Source organism: Miniopterus schreibersii, assembly GCF_964146895.1.
Source record: "Miniopterus schreibersii genome assembly, chromosome: 1".
Lineage (NCBI taxonomy): Eukaryota > Metazoa > Chordata > Mammalia > Chiroptera > Miniopteridae > Miniopterus > Miniopterus schreibersii.
The window spans coordinates 79,323,718-79,345,379 of record NC_138101.1 but is presented as its reverse complement, the minus strand read 5'-3'; the positions used below and the strand labels follow the sequence as shown (position 1 = coordinate 79,345,379).

At 38.4% G+C, this 21,662-nt stretch overlaps 1 protein-coding gene across 1 annotated transcript; it reads left to right on the top strand.

The window, feature by feature from the left end:
* The first annotated feature begins 255 nt into the window (after positions 1-255).
* LOC308553085 (ankyrin repeat domain-containing protein 26-like) lies at positions 256-19,311 on the top strand. Its single transcript, XM_081128660.1, has 9 exons — positions 256-312; positions 1,921-3,036; positions 3,902-4,828; positions 6,355-6,507; positions 10,217-10,341; positions 11,851-11,980; positions 16,522-16,800; positions 17,706-17,887; positions 19,064-19,311. Exons 2-9 carry the CDS (start codon positions 2,014-2,016, stop codon positions 19,125-19,127), a joined length of 2,883 nt encoding a protein of 960 aa, XP_080984786.1. The 5' UTR covers positions 256-312; positions 1,921-2,013; the 3' UTR covers positions 19,128-19,311.
* The last annotated feature ends 2,351 nt before the right edge of the window (positions 19,312-21,662 follow it).

Genomic DNA, 21,662 nt, shown 5'->3' with positions numbered 1-21,662 from the left:
GTGTGAAAGCTGATGCCATGTTGAGTTATTTACGCCATCATGGTCTGGTCCTTGCAGAAATCTTTGGGTGTCGCTCTCATGGAGCTAATTGGATCATGCTCTGAAGCCCCCCACCACATGTATTGGTACTTGGCCCTCTTTGGAGGGACTCTGGTGCAAGTCAGGTTCTGCCAGTGACTTCCCTTGGGCTACCTGTGTGGAGTTACAAAGCAATCAGGGTTTGTGACTGCCTCTGCTGTGCCTGGGTGTGCCTAGGAGGGGCCGAGCTGTACACCAACGCCTCCTTCCACCAGCACCAAGCCTGTGGGGCAGGTGAGCAAAAAGCCCAAATCACCCTGAGGTCCACCTCTGCCTACCAGCTTTCTGTTGGGGTCAGTCACTGAAAAAGCTCCTGTTGGTATGTGAGTTGCATGAGGTAAGTGAGTCATCAGGTAGGTGAGAGTGGTGTTCACCAGACTGATACAGATTCAAAGTCAGCTTCATTACTGGGTGTGAGGCTACTCAGCAAAAGTTCCAAGATACACTAATGCCAGCTACCACCCACAGGGTATCCATGGACCTTTGAGTTTGGGTTGGGTGGAGCCTCAGGGAATCATTAGAGTAAAACCAACAGAATTCATCAGGCCCCAGAAGGCCAAGATTTGGCTGTGTGAAGGGAGGGCTCTTCATTGGAATGGTGGCCTTAGTTAGACCTGCAAGGGAAAAATGGCCCCCACCCCAAAGTCACACAACTTGGTCTCTGACACCCCTTTAATCCACCTCAAGAGACCTCCATGAAGTCTACACAATAGGCCCAGGCAGCTGACTCCTTTGTCGTGTGTTGCTCCATAGGGTAGAGATCAGGGAGTCAGGACAGTGGGGCTAGTAGATTCCCCAGGTTGATGCTGTAACGAAGGGAGTGCTTGGCCCAGGAATGATGGCATCTGTGGGCATTGTGGGAGAGAGGCTCAGCATAGGGAAGGGACCCAGAGGTCATACCTTCAGCTCTCTTCCCAGAGCCATTCAAAGCAGTTTCTCCTCGCATGACTCCATTCCACTGCGAGACACCCTTTCCTCATAGTCCCAGAGTGAGTGTTTGGAATAAGACTTGTGTGCTGGCCCTTTAAGAGGGCTCCTGTCTTTCCAGCAGACTCCCATTTCTTCCTGGAGGACAGAATCCTTGCTGATTTTCAGAGCCAGATATTATGTGGGCTCCTCTTCCCACCTCTGGTACCCAAGGCTGGGGACCCCGCTGTGGGTTGAGACCGCATGCTCCTCAGGGGGGAACTTTGCAGCTGAGATACCCCTCAGCATTCTCAACCACCATAAGTGGGTGCGGGGCCAGCCCTTTTTGAATCTCTGCCCTTCCTACCAGTCTAGCTGAGGATTCTTCTGTAGTTCTTGGTTACAAGAGTAATGTTCAGCTAGTCTTTAGTTGCTTATGTAGGTTGGTAGTTATGTAACTTAGTAGTAATTCCAGTTCGGTCCAGGGAGGAGGTGAATGTAACTCTCAGCTCCTTTGGCTCCATCTTAGATCAGCTCTAATAAAATTCTGAAATGCAGTGCAGGTGCTCACTATTGAGGATATGGTTAGGTGAAATGCAGTGCAGGGGCTCACTTTTGAGGTTATGGGGAGGTGAAATGCAGTACAGGGGCTCACTGTTTAGGATATGGGGAGGTGAAATATTTTAAGTGATGAAGACTTTTAACATTAAAATTCAGCTACTGAGTTATTTTTGATAGATTTAACATCTAATGAATTGTGACACAATTAAGTTTGAGGGTTCATATCTTTCTTTTAATTTAGACCAAGGCCAGTAATTGTTTTACTTCTCAGTTATAATCCAGTGGTTTGGGAGTAGCTAACTATAGATTAAGATTTCTAAAAGTTAAATTTTAATTATATTCTAATTTTCCTTTGTCCATACTTGATTACTTAAGGGTGAAGTTATTTCAAACATATGTACCCTTACAGCAAAGACAGCAGAAAACCAAAGCAAGCAAATTCATCTTCCAACTTTGCATCTGGAAAAAATGTCTCAGGACTCAGAAATAAATAGGGCATGTGACGGAGAGTATACTTCCGCATATTCAGGACATCCTTCTGTGCAAAAGGATGAGGAAATGTGGCTTAAACATGGCAAATTCAAACAGAGGAAGAATTTACAACTTACCAGTGATAAGTTAAAGCAGAAGCGTCATGAATTTTGTGAAAAAGGCACTAGCGAGTGTCCTGAGGAAGGACCCCTACATCACTCTAAAAAAGGAGCAAGCATAAGACAAATGCCTTCTAATCTGACAAATAAAATACTTGATTGTGGGGGAAAAGATGCATTTGGAATGCCTCTCTCTGAAGTATTCCAGACATTTCCTGGAGGAGAAGAACCCACCCTCAAAAATGTGTTTCCATCTCATTCACGCTCTGGTTCCCCGGAGGGCTCTCCCTGGTCATCTTCTTCTGAGCTTTGTTTAAGCGAAAAGGAATTACACTCTGAGAATGATCACAAACCTGACACTGAACATGTTTTAAACAAAAATGAAGAGCCTTTTTGTAGTGATACAGAAAATATCAAAGGAAGGAACCCAGTAGTTACATCCAAAGTGAAAGAAGACCAAGAGTTTGATATGCAGATGACAAAAAATATGAACCCAAATACCACTAATAGGAAATTAGGCGTCAGACATACCCCTCAGCCTAGTGGTCTAAAAAGTCATCTTGATTTGCAGATTGCCAGCCACAGTGAAAAAAACCACATGATTCAAATAAAAAGGAACGATACTTATGCTGTTACAAATACTTATAAGGAAACAAAGCCAAATCAAGGCTTGTTGCAGAAGCCATTATATGCAGATCATTGCAGTGCTAGTAACTATAATAAAAGCATGGAATCTGAAATACAAGAATGGAGTTCCTCTTACCCCTATAGTGTCGGAACACCTACAGGATGTGAAACTGAAGCATTAGAGCAAGATGTACAAAGGCTTAACATGGACATGTCGAAAGCAGAGCTCCTGGCTCTGAGAAAGAGAGGTAGAAGTTCATCTGATAATTTATCGGTAAGTATTTTATTCCTAGTAAAGTAGTTCAGTGTACTTCCCCCCATTTTACATTTATTACTACTTGAAACATCATGAACAAGAAATAAAAGTTATTGTAACAACAAAAAATTTCATACTTTTCTAAGAGCAGCTTTATAAATTTTATCCTATTCACCATTTGTACTTTGATATATGAGGCTTCTTTTGTGTTTCTGTATTCACACTAGAGAAGAACTGTGGGTCAGAAACTCTGGAGTCTGCACACCTGGGGAAGAACCTGAACTTGCTTATCTTTTTAACCTCTCCATTCTAGATTGTGATAACTGAATGAGTTCATTGATGGATACAGAAGTGCTTAGGACAAAGCCTAGGTTATCAGTTATTAGTAGAGGTAGTTTTTATAGCTGACTTTGAAAGTACTAGAAAAGGATAATACCTATGGGATATTCTTGGGGGAAAAAAGAATTTCAGGAAATTTAGTCTATCTTAATATATTCAGGATGCACAGTCTTACTGTGGGGTAGCCATATGTTCAGACTGTAAACTCAAATTTTAAGTGTAGAGTTATTAATCATTTGTATAATACATTCTCGTTCTGTGGTGACTCAGACAAAGCCCTTTCCAATTCTGAGAGTCTTAAAAATTCTCTTGTGATTTCTTTTTCACTTTAAAAAATTCATCATCTTATTAAATTTTTGAACTTTGGAGTATTTATGCTTGTCTAAAGTTAGAGGTTGGATCCAACTCTATTTTTTTCCAGAGGGATATCCACTTATTGCAGCCTTATTTTATATAAACTTATAGGTTATTCTTTAATTTCAGAGGCTATCATGATATGTCATTTCAATGAGTGTTAGCTACAAGTGTGGTTTGTTTTACTTAGGTTTCTGATAGGTATGAAAAAGAAGAAAGCCTGTTGCCTGTAATTCACAAGTTGCTGGATGAAATTGCTGTACTCAGAATGGAAGTAGATGCAGTAAAAAATGAGAACCGAGAAATGGAAAATAAATGTTTGAAGTACATTGCAATTGCCAAAGAAAAGAATGACCATCTTCAGAAGACAACAAAAATGAATGAGGAAACATTGACAAAAACAATATTTCAGTATAATGGACAGCTTGCTGCTCTGAGAGCTCAGAATGCAATGCTCAACTCTAAACTGGAGAATGAAAAACAAAACAGAGAAAGACTAGAAGCAGAAGTTGAATCATGCCGACCTAGACTGGCTACTGCTCTACAGGATCGTGAACAATGTCCGACATCAAAGAAAGACCTACAACTTGGTTGCCAGAGAAGAAGAGATGAATGGTTTTCTTTCCGGGACAAAATGAATTTGGACATGTCTGACCTTAAGGAAAGGAATGAGATTCTTTCCCAACAACTTTCTAAAGCTGAAAGTAAGCTCAGTAGCCTAGAAATTGAGCTTCATCACACAAGAGATGCTCCCAGAGAAAGGACCTTGGTTTTAGAAGGCGCAGAAAGAGACCTAAGCAAAACAAAGGGCGGAAAGACGGAAATTGAACACGTGTATCAAAGTGAACAATGTAAAGTGAATAAACACATTGCAGAGCAGGAATCCTTAAGGGAGAAGTTACGTCAACTACAAAGTGAAAATATGTTGCTTCGACAGCAGCTGGATGATGCTCACAGCCAAGCTGACAGTAACAAAAAGACAGTTGTTACTATCCTAGATCCGCTTCAGGAGGTCAGAAAAATATTTCCAGCTGAACATGACATAAATGAGTTAACCAATGAATGGCATCATTTAAAAGAAAGAATATATAAGCATGAAAATGATAACGCAGAAGATGTAAGTATCCAGACAGATAAATATTTTTCCAGTTTCCTAAAAGAAAATTCAGAGTAATATTTGATGATGGTTCAATGTGAATCTAGTTGAGTATTAAAAGTATATAGATTATAAATGTGTTTGCTCTGTCAGCGTAAAAGACATTGTATCCAGCAACTGAACATTAGGTCTGAGAGGTGCTTTGTTTTGAGTCAAGACTTTGTGTTGCCTATGAAATTTTAAGAGGTTAAGCCATAGATTGTTAATAGATATAGACTGATATGAAAGTTTAGTCTTATACTGATACAATAATAATTTTAATCTTTCTGTCACCACATCTTAATACCTTTAGGAAGCAGATAAATGGAAATGCTCATACCTAAAATGAGGCATTTTGAAATTAAGATTCAATTAAGTGGATTATCTTGACACCTAATTTCAGATTTTCCAGATGAACTGAAGTGCAGATGCTGTATCTCATAGTACCTTTCCTTCAGCGGCTTCTTATAGATTTTAGTTGGTATTATGTTATTTTGAATTTGAATTAAATTTGGAAATATTTCAGTCTCAAGTAATATATTCATGAGACCCCTCAGCTCTTTTAAAAGCATCTAGTTTTCATTAAATCATAATTTGGGACAAATGTGATGAGTTTTAGCAAATTTGTATTTGATTAAATCTTTCCATTACTATTTACAATTTTCTTTGGATATTTTTACAAGTGATTGGATTGTGTTTCTCATGTCAAGGCCTAATTACTATCAGTTGGAGAAAAGTTTGTCCAATACAGAGAGAATTGTAACTCTCTGTGATTTCTTAATTTGGCATTGGATCTCCATTTCAGACTAGTGACAGGTGGCAGGATTTATGTGTAGCAGGGAGAGAGGGCAAGGCCAGGTTACCTAGGGCCTCAAAGGCCATTGGAATGACTTAACTTTCTATTATGATAGGAATCTACTGGAAGGATTTGAGCAAGGGATTGAATGTGTGAGGAACTCTGAAGTTCATTGAAGCCTCTGGTTAAAAAAATAAAATAAAAAGAGAAAAATGTTCCACAATGTTGAACTTACTACCACTTGATCCACTTACATACCCGTTTCTCTTTGGGACGTCAGTAGATTGTAAAGCTTTGAGATTCATGAAGAGGGTCGTGGTTTGAGAGAGGGGCTGAATCAGCTGTCTAAGTAACCTAATATGGATTAGGCAGGAGGATTACATTTCTGTGTCTTTAACCTGATTAAGCAAACAGGAATCTGTCCATTATGAGGAAAAGAAGGTGGATTGATGTACGTGGTGATATTTTCCCAGTTACATATTATGTTAACAATATGTGACTCTAAGTACATCCATGGTGGGGCAAAAGTAGGTTTACAGTTGTTCGTATGGAGAGTAATGCAGTAATTAGTAAATAACAATACAAAAGTTAACTGTGTTTCACATACTCACAGCTGTAACCTTTAGCCCTATCCTGTATGTGAAGTTATAATTATTAACATAATTTAATTAAAATGTGATTTCTAAAACCAGTAACGGAAATATCTTACTAGGCAGTTGTGAGACAACTTGAACAAGACCTGGCTGATACCAAAAAAAAACTATCTATGTTAGAGGCTTCCCAAAAGGTTGAATCACCCTATCGTATGAATTTAGAAGACGAGAAAAAGAAGTTAAAGAAAGAATTAGATGAAAGCAGAAGTCAAGTATGTATGAAATTTAACATGTCATCAGTTCATTTATAGGCCGTTAAACAATATAAAATGTTTTAGGGTACTACTTTTCATGGTCAGCTTTCTTTTCTATTTTTATTGTAATTAATTTATTATAATTTTATTATCTTTATAGTGCACTTATTTCTTAAACCCTGGCTTTTATCCTGCCATTTGTGTTTTATGTTTTTTCTTATAATATTCACCCTTAGGAAAGTTGAGAATTATGCAGTGTTCTTCATAGAAGTCAAGAGGCTTTTTTTTTTTTTTTTTTTTTACTAAACAATATTTTTAGTGATATCTCCATTATCATGATGAGGCAGCCAGATAAAATCAAAGGATAATGCTGAATGGAATGTTCCAGAAAATTGTTTTAGTTCTTACCTTCATTTTGGTGAATAGATATAGAATCTGTATTTATTTTACAGATTTTGAAATAACTTGTACAGGAAGGTCGTTATACAAACTGATTGAAGTAGGCATGTCCTTCATTTCCTCTCAGAATATTATGAAAGCATGGAAATAGTCAGACAATTAAGAAAATTAGATCAACCATTGGATTTTTTTTTGACAAAAGCTGTATTGATATAATTTACATATCATATAATTTGCTCATTTCAATGGTACAAATAAATATTTGTAAACATATTCAGAGAGTTGTGCATCTGTCATCTCAGTCAATTATAGAATATTTTTATCACTCCAAAAACAAACTCCACATCTCTTAGCTGTCACTACCAGCTTCTCATCTCGCCCTGCACCAGGCTACCACCAGTCTACTTTTTCTCTGTTGATTTGTCTATTCTGGATATTTCATATATTTGCAAGCACACAAGTTGCAATCCTTTGTGATCGGCTTCTTTCACTTAATGTAATGTTTTAAAGGTTCACCCACATTATAGCACATGTCAATATTTTATTTCTTTTTATTGCTGAACAATACTTCATTGTGTGGCTCAACCATTTATCCATTCATCAGTTGATGGCACTTTGTGTTGTTTTCACTTTTTGGCTGTTAATAATTCTACTATGAAGATTAGTGTACAAGTCATTGTGTGAACTTATGTTTTTATTTCCTTGCCATTGGATTTTATCCTCTGAGATAACTGGGCTGGTTTCAGCATCTTTCTGCTGTTACTCATGCTGTCCATTCTGTCTTTTCAGTTTCTGTTCCTCTTGCCTATTCCTACATCTATCTGGACCCGGCTCCCAATCTCTCCTTCTCCATGAAGTGATCTCTGACTGTTTGAACTCTCATTGACCTTATTCTTTTAAGCACTTGTCATCTCTTCTGTACAGGAGAATTTAGCCATTAATTTTACATTGTTTGAATTTTTCTCATGAAAGATAATCTTGTCTTTATAAGTATAAATTTCCCCGTGATGTATATTATATGATATGAGTGTATGATATTATATGACATAGTCATATAAATTGGAAATATTTGAGCTTAACTATTGTTAGAATAAAATTAAATACTTTATATCATGGATGGATTTGGGATTCAAACCCAGATATTTGATCAACACAGTGTTGAGGTGAAGAGTCTGAATTGGCAAGAAGATAGCCCTAGCTTTCTCAAGCCTTCAAACAATATAGTTGAGTATGCATGTGAAAGGCAAGTCAGAAGACTTCCCTAGGTCAGGTCTCTATGGAATAGGAAATTATTATTATTTTTTAAAGGCAAATAATTGATAATCTGATGCTCGTGAAAAACATTTGCACTATAAGAGAAAAAAGACAGAGAATGCTGGTTAACGAAGGTGCCCCCAAGATCAGAACAGAACTCTAGCACACTCAAAGTAACACCAATAAGAATCAACATAAAACGTACAAGATTAGCATCTACGTAGGTGACCCATATCACATCATGGTTTATGAGTGTGTGGTTGAGGATATTGTCTATGAGGAACTCGAAGGGAGAAAGAGAAGGACAGATGAGCTCAGCAAAGGGGTCAGGGCTGGAAATGTTGATGAGGGAATCTGGTCTGAAGTGTTGAGATTTAAGGAACTCTGAATTTTAGGAAAGGAATAGACTGCTCTCTACCTATAAGTCTGTCTCTGTTTTGCTTGGTAGTTCAGTTCATTAAATTCCAGCTATGAGTGAAATCATATGGTACTTGTCTGCTGAAGGTGTTTTTGGTGTTGAGGGGTGTGTGTGTGTGTGTGTGTGTGTGTGTGTGTGTGTAGGGATGGATCGAAAAAGAAAAAAGCTAGAGAGAACTCATGGACATGGACAACAGGGTGGTGATTGCAGGGCTGTGAGGGGATTGGGGGGAGGTGGAAGGGGGCATAGAGGGGATACATGGTGATGGAAAGAAAGAAAAAGAAGTGAGGTAGAAAAAGAATAAAAAGTAATAAAAAAGAAAAGTGTGAAGCTGGGTGATGAACCTATGGAGGGTAAATATAATACTCTATCTTCTTTTGTTTGTGTTAGAAATTTTCCATGAAAAAGGTTAAATAAAAACAGATTGTCTTAGGTGAGCACTGTCTCTATCTGCTGCTTGAGTGAGCTCCCCCAGTTCCTTCTTCAGAGCACTCCTCTTGTGCATGTGTCCGCGATTCGAGCCTATCAGCTTTGAGCCTGTCAGCTTTCTGTCTCTTAGGAATTCTTCATAATTTCTGTTGTATTGATTATATACTTATTTTCATGTGCTAAGTATACAGTCTCTAGCCCATATCTTTAGTTTAATGTGCTGCTATAAACAAAGACCATTAAATTATAAAACCAGGTATTGAGTTTCTTAAACTTGTTACATCATGGCATTCAACAGGGTGAAGACAAATAAGCGTGCTACCACTGTGTTCCAAAGAAACAGAAAATAAATAAAGAGTAAAAATAAATTAAAAAGGAATAGAAAGAGTCGAGGACTGTCCATCATGTAGAAATGAATTGGGGTTGGAGGCCCAGAGGGTGGGGGTGTGGTCCTTGTTCCAGTAGCTGTGGGAAGTAAAGCAGCACAGGGCCTAAAGGACCCTCAGGAAGTGCTTGGGGCAGTTACAGGGCTGGAGTCGATTCTCCTGTCAAAGGAGAGGAGTGGGGAGAGCAGGAGCCTGGGGGTGAGCCTGCATTAAAGAATGCTAGCGTTGAGTGGAAGTGGGGAGCAGGATGATGGAAAAAGCTACAAGGATCAAGTAAAAGTTATGATTTTATACAATACAGAGAAGACAAACTTTGTTTAAAGAGAATAGTGTTTAACAGAAAAGGAGAGATTGAAACTTACGGAAGAAGCTTACAGAGAACGAGAGCATCTCATCCAAAGTCATATTTGCTTGCGAGTTTTTCAAAGATTATGTTAGTAAGATTCGATTTAATAAAACCTGGAATATGTTGAATTATTAATGAAAATGTTTCTAGGACAGCTTTAGAAACTAAAATGTCAATATAGCCATTCTCTTAAAGTTGTTTTTTTTTTTTAACACTTAGTATTTTATATGTCAAAACCTCTGTTTTAACAAATTTTGGCAATTTAAATTCCAGACAAAAAGTGGTGAAACTGTAAAGTCAATTTAAGCTGCTGTAAGAGGTCATATTTTTCAAATCTGTCCTTATGAGCACCAGGTTTATAAACTAGATTTTATAAACCTGTCTAGTACGTTTTATAAACCTGTCTATGCATATTATGTATGAACTCATGAGAAATCATATTTTTAAGAAAGAAGAGTGAGTGTTTAGATTTTTAAAAATAATTCTCTTTAAAAGTGTTTTTTACAGATTCAGCATGAAAAGAAACACATAAGGAAATGGGCTGAGTTAAAATCCCCCCTGCAGTCTTGCCTGCGTGAAGTATTAAAGAAGACAGGGGAACTGGAGAAAGAGCTCACTAGGTAAGGTTTTAATATTTCAGACCGTTTCCACCTTCAATTAAGATGTAACTGTCATTTACTTTATTAAAACCAAAATCCAAATTTATTTCCTATCTGTAATTTTCATAATTAAACAAATTATCCTATTTAAAAATTTACTTCAGAAACTCACAGCACTATCTGAAACTGCTTTGAGGCCCAAAATACTATACTTCTTTTTTCTTTAAATACATCTTTATTGATTTCAAAGAGAGGAAGGGAGAGGGAGAGAGAGAGATAGAAACATCAATGATGAGAGAGTCATTGACCCGCTGCCTCCTGCACGCCCCTGACTGGGGATCGAGCCCGCAACCCGGGCATGTGCCCCGACTGGGAATCGAACCCTGATCTCCTGGATCCTAGGTCGATGCTCAACCGCTGAGCCACGCCCAGCCAGGCTGTACTTACTCTTTAGTGATCCCTAAAAGAATAATGAGGATGCATTTTGCATTTCCTGTCGACTGCACTTTTCATGTCTACCTTGAATTTTTACTTCTGCAAGATGTCTTTGCTCTCTGGTGACCTTTCCTACTTTCAGTAGTGAGTGTGCTTCCCTTCAGCATTCAAGTAGTTTAATATCTAAAAGCCTCCCTGTGTCATTGTTTAACAACATCAAAAATTCTCTTGATTTGGCTTATGTTTCTTTCTCCTTTGTTAGTTATAAAATATACCACACATACAAAAATGTCTGTATGACTTAAAGAAGTTGTATAATCGTGTTTTTACCACTAGTAAAAAAATAAAGGGATTTTCCCCAATCTGGGAGTCCCCACATGGCTTCCTTTCTGTTTATTTGCCGAGCACTTAAATTTGTTCTCTGATCCTCCCCAGTGTTTTCCTCTCATTTCACTATCCTTCTCTACACTGCTTTGTATCCCTTTCATTTTGTTAACGTTGTGCTAGCAAAGATATCTTCTTAAAACTGCCTTGAAGAGACTGCTCCACACGCTCTCTTGGACTTCCCTTCTTCTAAAGCCCGGCCCCTTTCTAATTCTGCCTTCAATTCCGACCTCAAAGATTTTTCTCTCCTGCTTCTCCTTCTGTTTCGAATGAGCCCCTTGATGTTTTTGTTGGTGCCTTTCTTCTTGCAGACTGTCGTCAAGAGGTACCAAAAGGTATTTTTGTGTCTCTTCAGAACATTCACTTATGCTTTTCTTCTTCACTTGGGGTACTGATCTCTGGTTTATAGTTGATATTTAATAATAGGTTAATGTTTTATATTGCCATAATAAAATGAATATTAATAACTTATTTATAAGAACTCTGCATAGTTTCAATAGTAACTCTGTATCACATATGTCATGAGTTTTTTTCACCTTACATTTATAATTTAGATAGTATGCTTTCAAACAATATTAGATTGGAACAAATAAGAGGATCAGAATTTATAGATTTATTTATTTTATATGATAGAACATAGTATCTGTTCAAATACTTATCAAATATTTACTCTTAAAGAATTGGACTTACTCATTTTGTACGTTTCTGCAGATTTAAGGAAATCTTAAACATTACACAAAGGAAGTTAAATGAACATGAAAACGAAGAGCTTAGTTTTCCTGAAGATTTAGAACAAAGTCTAACTGAAATGGAAATTCAGACTAATATGTTAAAACAGAAGGTAATTGTAAATCAGGTTTGGGACCCCAAAATCACCTACCTTGGGAAATACATATCATTCAATTCTTTGAGCAGTGAAATACAGATTTTTCTATTAATTGTATAGACTTGGTATCAGTGAACAAGAGCCTTTTTTCTTTATCACTTTTCTATAAAGAGGGCATACTGTTAATTCTCCTGTGCCTTGAACCCTGGCAAGAAGCATACCATTACTGGACCCCAGGCACCAGCACCAAATTAAAATCCCTTTTGGCAATGACTTTATTGAGATATAATGAAAATACCACACAGTTCACTCATTTAAAGTGTACAATTCAGTGGCTTTTTCTATATTCCAAGAGTTACACAGTCATCATCACAATCCATTTTAGAACATTTGCATCACCCTAAAAAGTAACCCTGTGCCCTTTAGCAACCACCCTGTGCCCGTTTCCACTTCCGCACCCTTCCTAGCCCTAGGAACCACTACTGTCCGCTCCGTCTCCCCAGTTTTGTCTATTCTGCACATTTCATATCAGTGGAATCACACAATATGTGGTCCTTTGTGACTGCCCTTTATATTTAGCATGATGTTTTCAAGGAACATCTATTTTGCGACATGTATCACCAGTACTGCGTTTCTGTTTATTGCTGAATAACATTTCATTGCATGGAGCAACTACATTTTTTTATCTGTTCATCATCTGATGGACCTTTAGGGTTGTTTCCACTTTTTGGTTTTGTTAATAATGCTGCTATGAGCATTCATATCCAAGTTTTCATTCCTTTGGGAATATATTTATAAATGGAACTGCTGGATCATATATTTAATTTTTGAGAAACTGCCAGACTTTTCTCCAAAGTGGCTGCACCATTTTGCATTTTCATTCACAATGTATGAGGGTTCCTGTTTCTCTGCATTTTTGCCAACATTTGCCATTGCCTGTCTTTTGACTGTAGCCATCCTGGTGGGTGTGAAGTGGCATCTTATTGTGGTTTTGATTTGCAATTTTCTAATGACTAGTGATGTCCACCATCTTTTCACATGCTGAGTATCCATCTGTATATCTTCTTGGAAAAGCTGTCTCTTCAATCCCTTCACCCAGTTTTAATTGGATTGTTTTTTTATTATTGAATTGTAAGAGTTCTGTATATATCCTAGATACAAATCCCTTATTAGATAAAGGATTTTCAAATATTTCTTCCATTCAATAGCTCCCCTTTTTACTTACTTTTCTTTTTTTTTTTCTTTAAATATATCTTTATTGATTTCAGAGAGAGGAAAGACAAAGGAGAGAGAGAGACAGAAACATCAATGATGAGAGAGTCCTTGATAAAGCCCACAACCCGGGCATGCGCCCTGACTGGGAATCAAACCCTGATCGCCTGGATCCTAGGTCGACGCTCAACCACTAAGCCAAGCCCGGCCGGGCGCCCTTTTCACTTTCTTGATGGTGTCTTTTAAAGCACAGAAGTTTTGGATTTTGACCAAGTCCAGTTAATCTATTTTTGTCTTTTGGTTTCACATCTAAGAAAAATACCCAAATCCTGTCATGAAGATATACACCTATCTTTTCTTCTAAGAGTTTTATAGTTTTAGCTTTTACATTTTGAGTTAATTTTTATGTTTGGTAGGAGGTACAGATCTAATTTTACTCTTTTGCATGTGGATATCCAGTTGTCCCAGCACAATTTGTTAAAAAAGACTATTCATGTCTGATTTAACTGTTTGGCTCCCTCGTCAAAAAGCACTTGGCCATAATGTGAGGGTTAATTTTTGGATCCTCCCTTCTAATTCATTGATTGATAAGTCTGTCCTTCTGCTAGGCCCAAATCAAATTTTATGAGTGCTCTTTCCCAGTCATCTTGCCTATTACCAGCTGTTTTATGTAATAATAAAAAGTGAGTGCAGTGGAATGTTTTTAATGCTCCTTTTGTGGAGATATTTTGCTTGATAAAGTCAGCTTGTGTTTGCTGACTCTGACAGGAGGGGAAAGTAGGCTCACAAAGATAACGCCCATTCCTTTTACTCTCCATTCCCACCTTTAGTCTCTAACCCAGCGCCTCCTGCTTCGCTTCATTTCCATTAAACCCTGTAACAGATCTGCTGCCTTGGCATTTACTTCATGTGATGAGCTCATAATTCATAGACTCGCCGGCAGGTTTCACTGCCCAGGGAGGAGAAGGTTCACACCTGGCTTGTCCCCTCTCCTCTTTGGAAATGTCTCAATTTGAAATCTCAAAAATGTAAAGCCTATTTGTCCTTCATGGAGAAATATTGTTGTGTGACATAAAGACGAGTTGGTCTTACCTTCCCTTACAGACAAGCTTGAGGTAAGGTAGAAGGAAATTGTATGTAAATGGTGCTGAAGGACACTACATTGGTTTTACTGCTGACATTTAAAGTGATTTCATAAAGTTCTCTATTTCATCACTGAGGAAAGGAAAACTTGTCCTAACCATGGACTGCTTCTCCATGGCCCTTGGCTCTTCTCCCTGAGCCCTTTTCATAAGAGATGACCTGTGCTTACAGCTCTTTTCTCAGCCCGCCTCCTCCCTGTAGAAGGTCTAAGACCCACAGGCCTCTTTTTATTGTGCACTGTCTTGTTCTCCTTTAGTCCAAGTGAGCAAGCAGGGGTTTTGCTACTACAATTCTCTTAGAAGCTTTGAGTTTCCTGTGAATTTTATTGGCGTTCATACCATTAGAAAAGCCACCCTCACACATTGTTTTAAGGTAAGCTCTTCACCTTGGGCTTCCTGGAGGTGTTGTAGGACAGTGCCTTGAAAACTCTCACATTCTGAAAATCCTTAAAGGCATCTGAGGCACCACATGAGTCTTTCTGAGGTCTTAAGGGTTTTATAAGTCTTGGCTTCATCCTTAGACCATGCTTTCCTGGAACACCCTGGATTTGATGTTACCCAGAAGCCATGTGTGTATTTTAGCATTATTTGACCATTGGACATGTGGGAGAAGCTCTAAATGGGAAATGGATATTTGAACCCGGTAAGTTCTGGTTCTTTGCCATTTAATAGTCTTCCTTTAGCTCATCTTTCTAGTGCATTTCACTTTCAGGGCTTCCTAGGGAGAATCCCGTCATCCTTGTTTCAGTGTCATTTTGCTCACTTGCCCAGAAGTGCTTGCTGTCAGCCTCCTCAGGGCTATGAGGCCTCCACTCACTGTTTCTTGGAGGCCCTTTTGGTTTTCATTGTCACAGCCCTATACATTATTTCTGGCTTCACCTACCTCCTGTTCAAAGGCACTCCGCCACGTGTGCGTCAGCACTCCATTTTTAATATCCGTATCTGTGCCAGTTATTTATTGGTGCTTAATAAACCACCCCTAACCCCTGTGTCTTAAAACAGCATTTACTTTGCTTGCAAATCTGCAGTGAGGCCAGCTCATTTCTTTTCCACTTGCCATCAGCTGGGATGACATGAAGCTGGGAACTAGACTCATGTAAAGGCTATTCATTCACCTGTTTGTCAGTTGCAGCAGGCTTTTGGCTGGGACATTAGCCGGGGCAGTCTCAGCTGGCCACCAAGATGAGGACTGACTACGCGGCCTGGGCTGCTTCATCCTTCACAACAGGGTGGCCGGGTTCTCAGGGTGAACTTCCCAAGAGAGAGTGAGACCACCAGTGGGAGCCGTATCACCAGACATAGAAGTCACACAGCAGGTCCACTACATTCTGTTCACTAGAAACCAGCGACTAAGGCCAGCACTGCTTCATGGAGAAGTGCAAAGGAGTTGTAGACATGTTTCAGTAACTGCCTCACTCGCCTTGTCTTAGCAAACAATCATCATCTCTAAGGCAGTTGTTCCTCCCATACCCTTATCACTGACATTCCAGCAGGTTTGTTGTTGACGGTGCTGTTCTTTCTGTTGAGTTTGGTCCCTTATTTTGTGGGGAGTAACAAAGAATTTCAATATTTCACTGTTGATTTAAGCCCCACATTTTTAGGGCTCATCTCGCTTAAACTTTTACAGTGAGAGATGTGATTTCTCCGTAATCCATGGGATCATTTTTTCTTGGAATGCAATTCAAATGAGCATCAACCGTTTGTAGTTCAATACAAGACTTATGGCGTTAGAATCCATATTTAGAAGATTCATGAATTAGAGTCTCATTTTGAAAGTCTTATTTTGGGATGCATTTGTTGACTCAGTCCTAAATACCTCAAAATGATATCCCTGCACTTCTTTAAAAATTATGAAGAGTTAAGATGGGGGAAGAGGTAAGAGACTTTCTGCTAAGAGGTGACACATAGTCATTTTGTGGAGGAAAGACATGAAACAGTCACAGAAAAAAAGTATAAAATCAACTGCAGACTCTGTGTGGCATATATGACGACACTAAATATATGTTTGTGACTCCTGGTTGTTTTAACTTTGATCTTGATTCTGAGTAATCCAAGGTTCCACATTCTAAGACTGTACTACAGTACGGATAACATTTTACTGCAACTGAATTTGTTTCAAAATGTCACAATTAACTGGTGTTGAATTAAGACTATTCTCAGTCCACAGCTTCATAACCAAACTATATTATTTCATTCACGCAGAATGATGATTTCCTAGCAATACTGGAACCTGCATCTTCACCATGTGCACATGTGGATGAAGAAAATACACTTCAACAGGCATTACCATCAGTGAAAGCAATTCAAAAGAAATGTGAAAAACTAGAGGATAAAAAAGAGAAGTGGAAACAAAAAGCAAAAATGCTCGAAAAACAAATGGAAATGAAGATGTCAGAAATAGATCAGTATAAACAGATGATTGGCACAAGAGCAGCACAGGATTTAAGGGAAAAATTAGAACAAGTCCAGCTGTTGTTAAAGGTTAATTTCTTGATCTTTAATGTGCTTTATTTCATTTCAGTGCAAATTTCACTTTGGACATAGACATTGTATGTGTTTCCCCCACTTCCCTTAATAGCAATTTGTTCTGTAGATTTCAGGAAGGAAGGTGGCATGTTTCTCATTTCAGTATTTTAATTTCCATCATTATTATCACTAAATTGAGCATTCAGAATGATTCTTACTAGAGGATCATTTTCTTTTTAAGACCAGTTGATGTTAAACCAGACTATAAGGAAGAAAAGGAAGAAAAATTTTGATTTAAAAATTGTACTATTAAGTTCTATTGTTCAATTTTTAAAAATGTCAATTGATTCTATTATTTTTTGAGTTATCAGAGTGCATGAGTACTAATAAAAGAAAGATTTTATGCTAAGTGAAATGAGCAAGTCAGAGAAAGACAAATACCATATGACGCTACTAATATGTGGAATCTAATGAACAAAATAAACTGAAGAACACAATAGAACCAGAGGCATGGATACATGGACCAGACTGACAGATGTCAGAGGGGAGGGGGTTCGGAGGGCCTGGAGAAAGGAAGGTGAAGGGATTAGCTAAAGAATATATCTGCATAGACCATGGACACAGACAACAGTGTGGTGATGGCCAAGGTGGGAGGGGGGTGGGGGCTGGTTAGAGGTGGCAAAGGGGCAGAAAACGGGGGACATCTACAATAGTGTTAACAATATAAAATTTAAATAAAAAAGGAAGATTTAAATTTATTTTTATAATTTAGATTTAATTTAGTTGACATAATATTTTAAACCAGCTTGCTTTCATGTTTAAAGCTGCTCTGTGAATCGTTGACTCAAAATTAAAGGAAACAAATATAATTATTCAAATTATACTTTTTTAAAAAAATGTATCCTTCTTATTTGCTTCAGCTGCAATCATTACCTCAAGAAGATCTGCAGGAGTTAAGCGAGACTAATAAAGCTTCATTAAGAAGGGGGTTGGAACTCATAGTTCAAGATCTGGAATCTGGACTTTCCATATTGGAAGAACATGACCAACTCCACCAGAGAGAAAACCAATGTGCAAAGTCACTTTCAAGTCAGCTAGTCAAGTAAGTCAAAACGCAAAATCAGAGAAAACAAATTTACCTCATTAATTAGTTTCTAAAGCATAATTTTTATCAAGCCAGGTTCATGAGATTAGTAGGGATGGAAGCTAACTAAGTAGTATAATTTTGGAAAATTATCTTAGTAAATGAACTTGTCTATCAAATGTTTGTCCAGGACAGTTTGCATCTCTTCCCCATTTTATTTTTCCCCCCTTAATATTTTCCTAAGTTAACCTACATGATGTACTAGCCTTTAAGCTGTTTTTGAAGCTTTATAATTTAGACAGCGATATTTTTATAAAGTTGCTTGTTGTCATTACCCTAAATAGAAATATTAACGAGTTTAACTATTTTTGGAAAATAACTTAAACTGAAAGGGTTAAGTGCTGGGCACATTCTGGCGCTTGGTAGATTTACTTTCTTCATTGTGACCTTTGTTATTATCACTAGAGGGCGCCTTGAGACAAACTATCCTTTATAGTTTTTCTGCTCAAAGGCACGCAGGTTAATGGGGAAAGATTGACAGGGGAGCAAGGCAGTATGATTGACACAAATGCTAAAAAGAATGTGGTGGAGTCCTGAGGGGGGGTGGGGAGGACAGAAAGGGCGGCTCCCCTCCAGTGCCTTGGGAACAGTGTTATGAGCTGATGCCTCTGGAGCTGTTTTCGTTCATTTTGATCCCCAGCGAGGCTGTCTTGTTCCCATAGAGGTTGTTGCTCTAAATTATGCCTCCATGGGAAATGTTTAAAATCCCCAAGGTAATGCGTGTATTGTACAAGGGTGGTGAAAGCAAATGCTTGACAGTGTCTTTGAGGGATTATTTTAAAAAATCTCTCAAGTGGTTCACTAGATATGCCCAAGGGCATCCTCCAGAATCTTGTAGGTACAGTCCTTCCAGGAGGCAGCAAGTGTCACCTGAGAAGCGGCCCTCATCACAGCCATTTCTCTCCCCTGCCTGCTTTGGATTACTTGTTAGTGAGGAACCCCCTCCCCCCTCCCTAGAAACATAGTGCTTCTCTAGGACAACTTAGAACCTATACTTGAATATAGAAGGTCTGCTCCAACACATTTTCATTGTTAAAATGGGAAATTCCGTTTACTACTGTGGCTACTTAAAAAAATGCAGGTCACTTAGGGAAAAATAAAATACTAAGCATTTGTTGTTTACAATCTTCACAGGACTAAGGAGAAGATGGCAGAGGTAAAAAATGAACTTCTCAGGCAGAAGCAACAGGAGAGATAGTTACACAGCACTCCCGGCACGATGCCAGTCTAGGAGACACTTTTTGTTGAAAATGCTAATAATAGTTTTGTACCCTCTAGAAATTCTACTACAAGATACAACTTGGGGACTCCTGCCTCAAGAACCCTTTTTATGAATTAAATTAACTTGTAATACTAAAAGGATTAATTTCTGTTTTCAAGTGATCATTTTTTGTCATCTTCTTATGTGAGAGAACGTTCTTAATTGCTACTTTACTTACAGCATTTTGATTTCAATTTTTATAAAATGTCTTGCAGAGTAGTTGTACATTTTCTAAATAGTTAAATTAAGGAGATATATGAATTTTTAATTAATTTACTTTTTAAATTTATCTTTATCATTGAAAGTATTGCAGATGTCCTTTTCTCCCCCCACTGATCCCCTCCACCCAGCATCTGCCCCCGCCGGTCCACCCACCCCAGGCCTTCTCTCCACTGTTGTCTGTGTCCATGGATTATGCATATATGCATATAAGTTCTTCGATTAATCTCCCCCCTCTCCCCGACCCCCAACCTCCCTCTGAAATTCATCAGTCTGTTCTATACTTCTATGTCTCTGGATCTATTTTGTTTATCAGTTTATTTTGTTCATTAGATTCCACATATGAGTGAGATCATGTGATACTTGTCTTTCTCTTACTGGCTTATTTCACTTTGCATAATACTCTCTAGGTCCCTCCAGCTATCTCAAAAGATAAGAGATCCTTCCTTTATGACAGCTGCATAGTATTCCACGGTGTACATGTCCCACAGCTTTTTTATTCACTCATCTACTGATGGGCACTTGGGCTGTTTCCAGATCTTAGCTATTATAAATTGAGCTGTTATGCACATAGGGGTGTATAAATTCTTTCTGATTGGTGTTTTGGGTTCCTTAGGATATATTCCTAGAAGTGGGATCACTGGATTAAATGGCAGTTCCCTATTTAATTTTTTGAGGAAACTCCATACTGTTTTCTACAGTGGCTGCACCAGTCTACATTCTAGCAAGAGTGTACTAAGATTCCCTTTTCTCCACATCTTCACCAACACTTGTCATTTGATGATTTGTTGATGATAGCCATTCTGACCAGTGTGAGGCACTTTTAAATATATATATATATGTTAAACATATATATATATATATATCTTTATTGATTTCAGGGAGAGGAAGAGTAGAAGGAGAGAGATAGATAGAAACATCAATGATGCAAGAGTCACTGATAAGCTACCTCCTGCATGCCCCCCACTGGGAATCAAGCCCACAACCAGGGCATGTGCCCTGACTGGGAATCAAACTGCGATCTCCTGGATCATAGGTCGATGCTCAACCTCTGAGCTCCACTGGCTCGGTGTGAGGCATTTTTATATACCAATAGTGAACTCTCAGAAAGGGAAATTTAAAAAGCAATTCCATTTACCATTGCAACAAAAAATTTAAGATACTTAGTTATAAACAACCTAGGAGGTAAAAGACCTGTACTCAGAAAACTATAGGATGATAAAAAAAGAGATAGAGGCCTGGCTGGACATGGCTCAGCACTTGAGCATTGACTTATGATCCAGGAGATCTCAGTTAGATTCCCAGTCAGGGCACATGCTTGGGTTGTGGGCTTGATCCCCAGTAGGGGGTGTGAGGCAGGCAGTAGATCAATGATAACTCTCTCATCACTGATGTTTCTATCTCTTTCTCTCCCTCTCCCTTCCTCTCTCTGAAATCAATAAAGATATATTAAAAAGAAGAGAAAGAGATAGAGAAAGATATAAACAACTTGAAGAATATACTGTGTTCATGGATTGGCAGAATTAACATCATTACAATGTCTTCACCTGAGGATTTTTTCCATTGATTTTTAAAGAGAGGGGAAGGGAAGAGGGGAGGGGGGAGAAAGAAAGGTAGAGAAACATTGATGTGAGAGACACACATTGATTATTTGCCTCCCACACATGCCCCAGCTGGGGCTTGAGGTCAAGCCTGAAACCCAGGTACGTGCCTTTGACCGGGAATCAAACCCTCGACCCTCTGGTGCATGGGCTGACACTAATCACTGAGCCACACCGGCCAGGGCAGTTTTAGGTGCTTCTTGATAGCTTGCTTGCAGGTGAAGTGTGACTTTAATTGTTTGATTCTGTTATGTTCCAGTCTAGTTGTAAGTGATGATGAAGTATGGAGAGATCAGTTCTACAATGGAAACGTTATGAAAGAACGAGGAAATAACAGTTTTTAGATTACTTATATAAAATTAGCTTAAGTTTTGTTTTTTTGTTTTTTACTTTTAAAAAAAATTTTTAGGGTGACATTAGTTAATGAAATTGTATGCGTTTCAGGTGTACAATTCTATGACACATCACCTGTATATTGTGTTGTGTGTTTACCACCCAAAGTCAAGTCTCCTCCCATTACTATTCACCATTTGATCCCCCTTCACCCTCTTTTTTTTAATCATCAACCAAGGATATTTTTTCCATTGCTTTGCAGAAGGGGGGTGGGGTGAGAAACATCGATGTGAGAGAGACATTGATTGGTTGCCTCCCA

Excerpts from the sequence above, each read along its gene's own strand:
- LOC308553085 (XM_081128660.1), top strand. The coding sequence starts at position 2,014 with ATGTCTCAGGACTCAGAAATAAATAGGGCATGTGACGGAGAGTATACT. Across the intron at positions 16,801-17,705 it reads AAGTCCAGCTGTTGTTAAAG|CTGCAATCATTACCTCAAGA; the intron begins GTTAATTTCTTG and ends TATTTGCTTCAG. Across the intron at positions 17,888-19,063 it reads CTTTCAAGTCAGCTAGTCAA|GACTAAGGAGAAGATGGCAG; the intron begins GTAAGTCAAAAC and ends CAATCTTCACAG.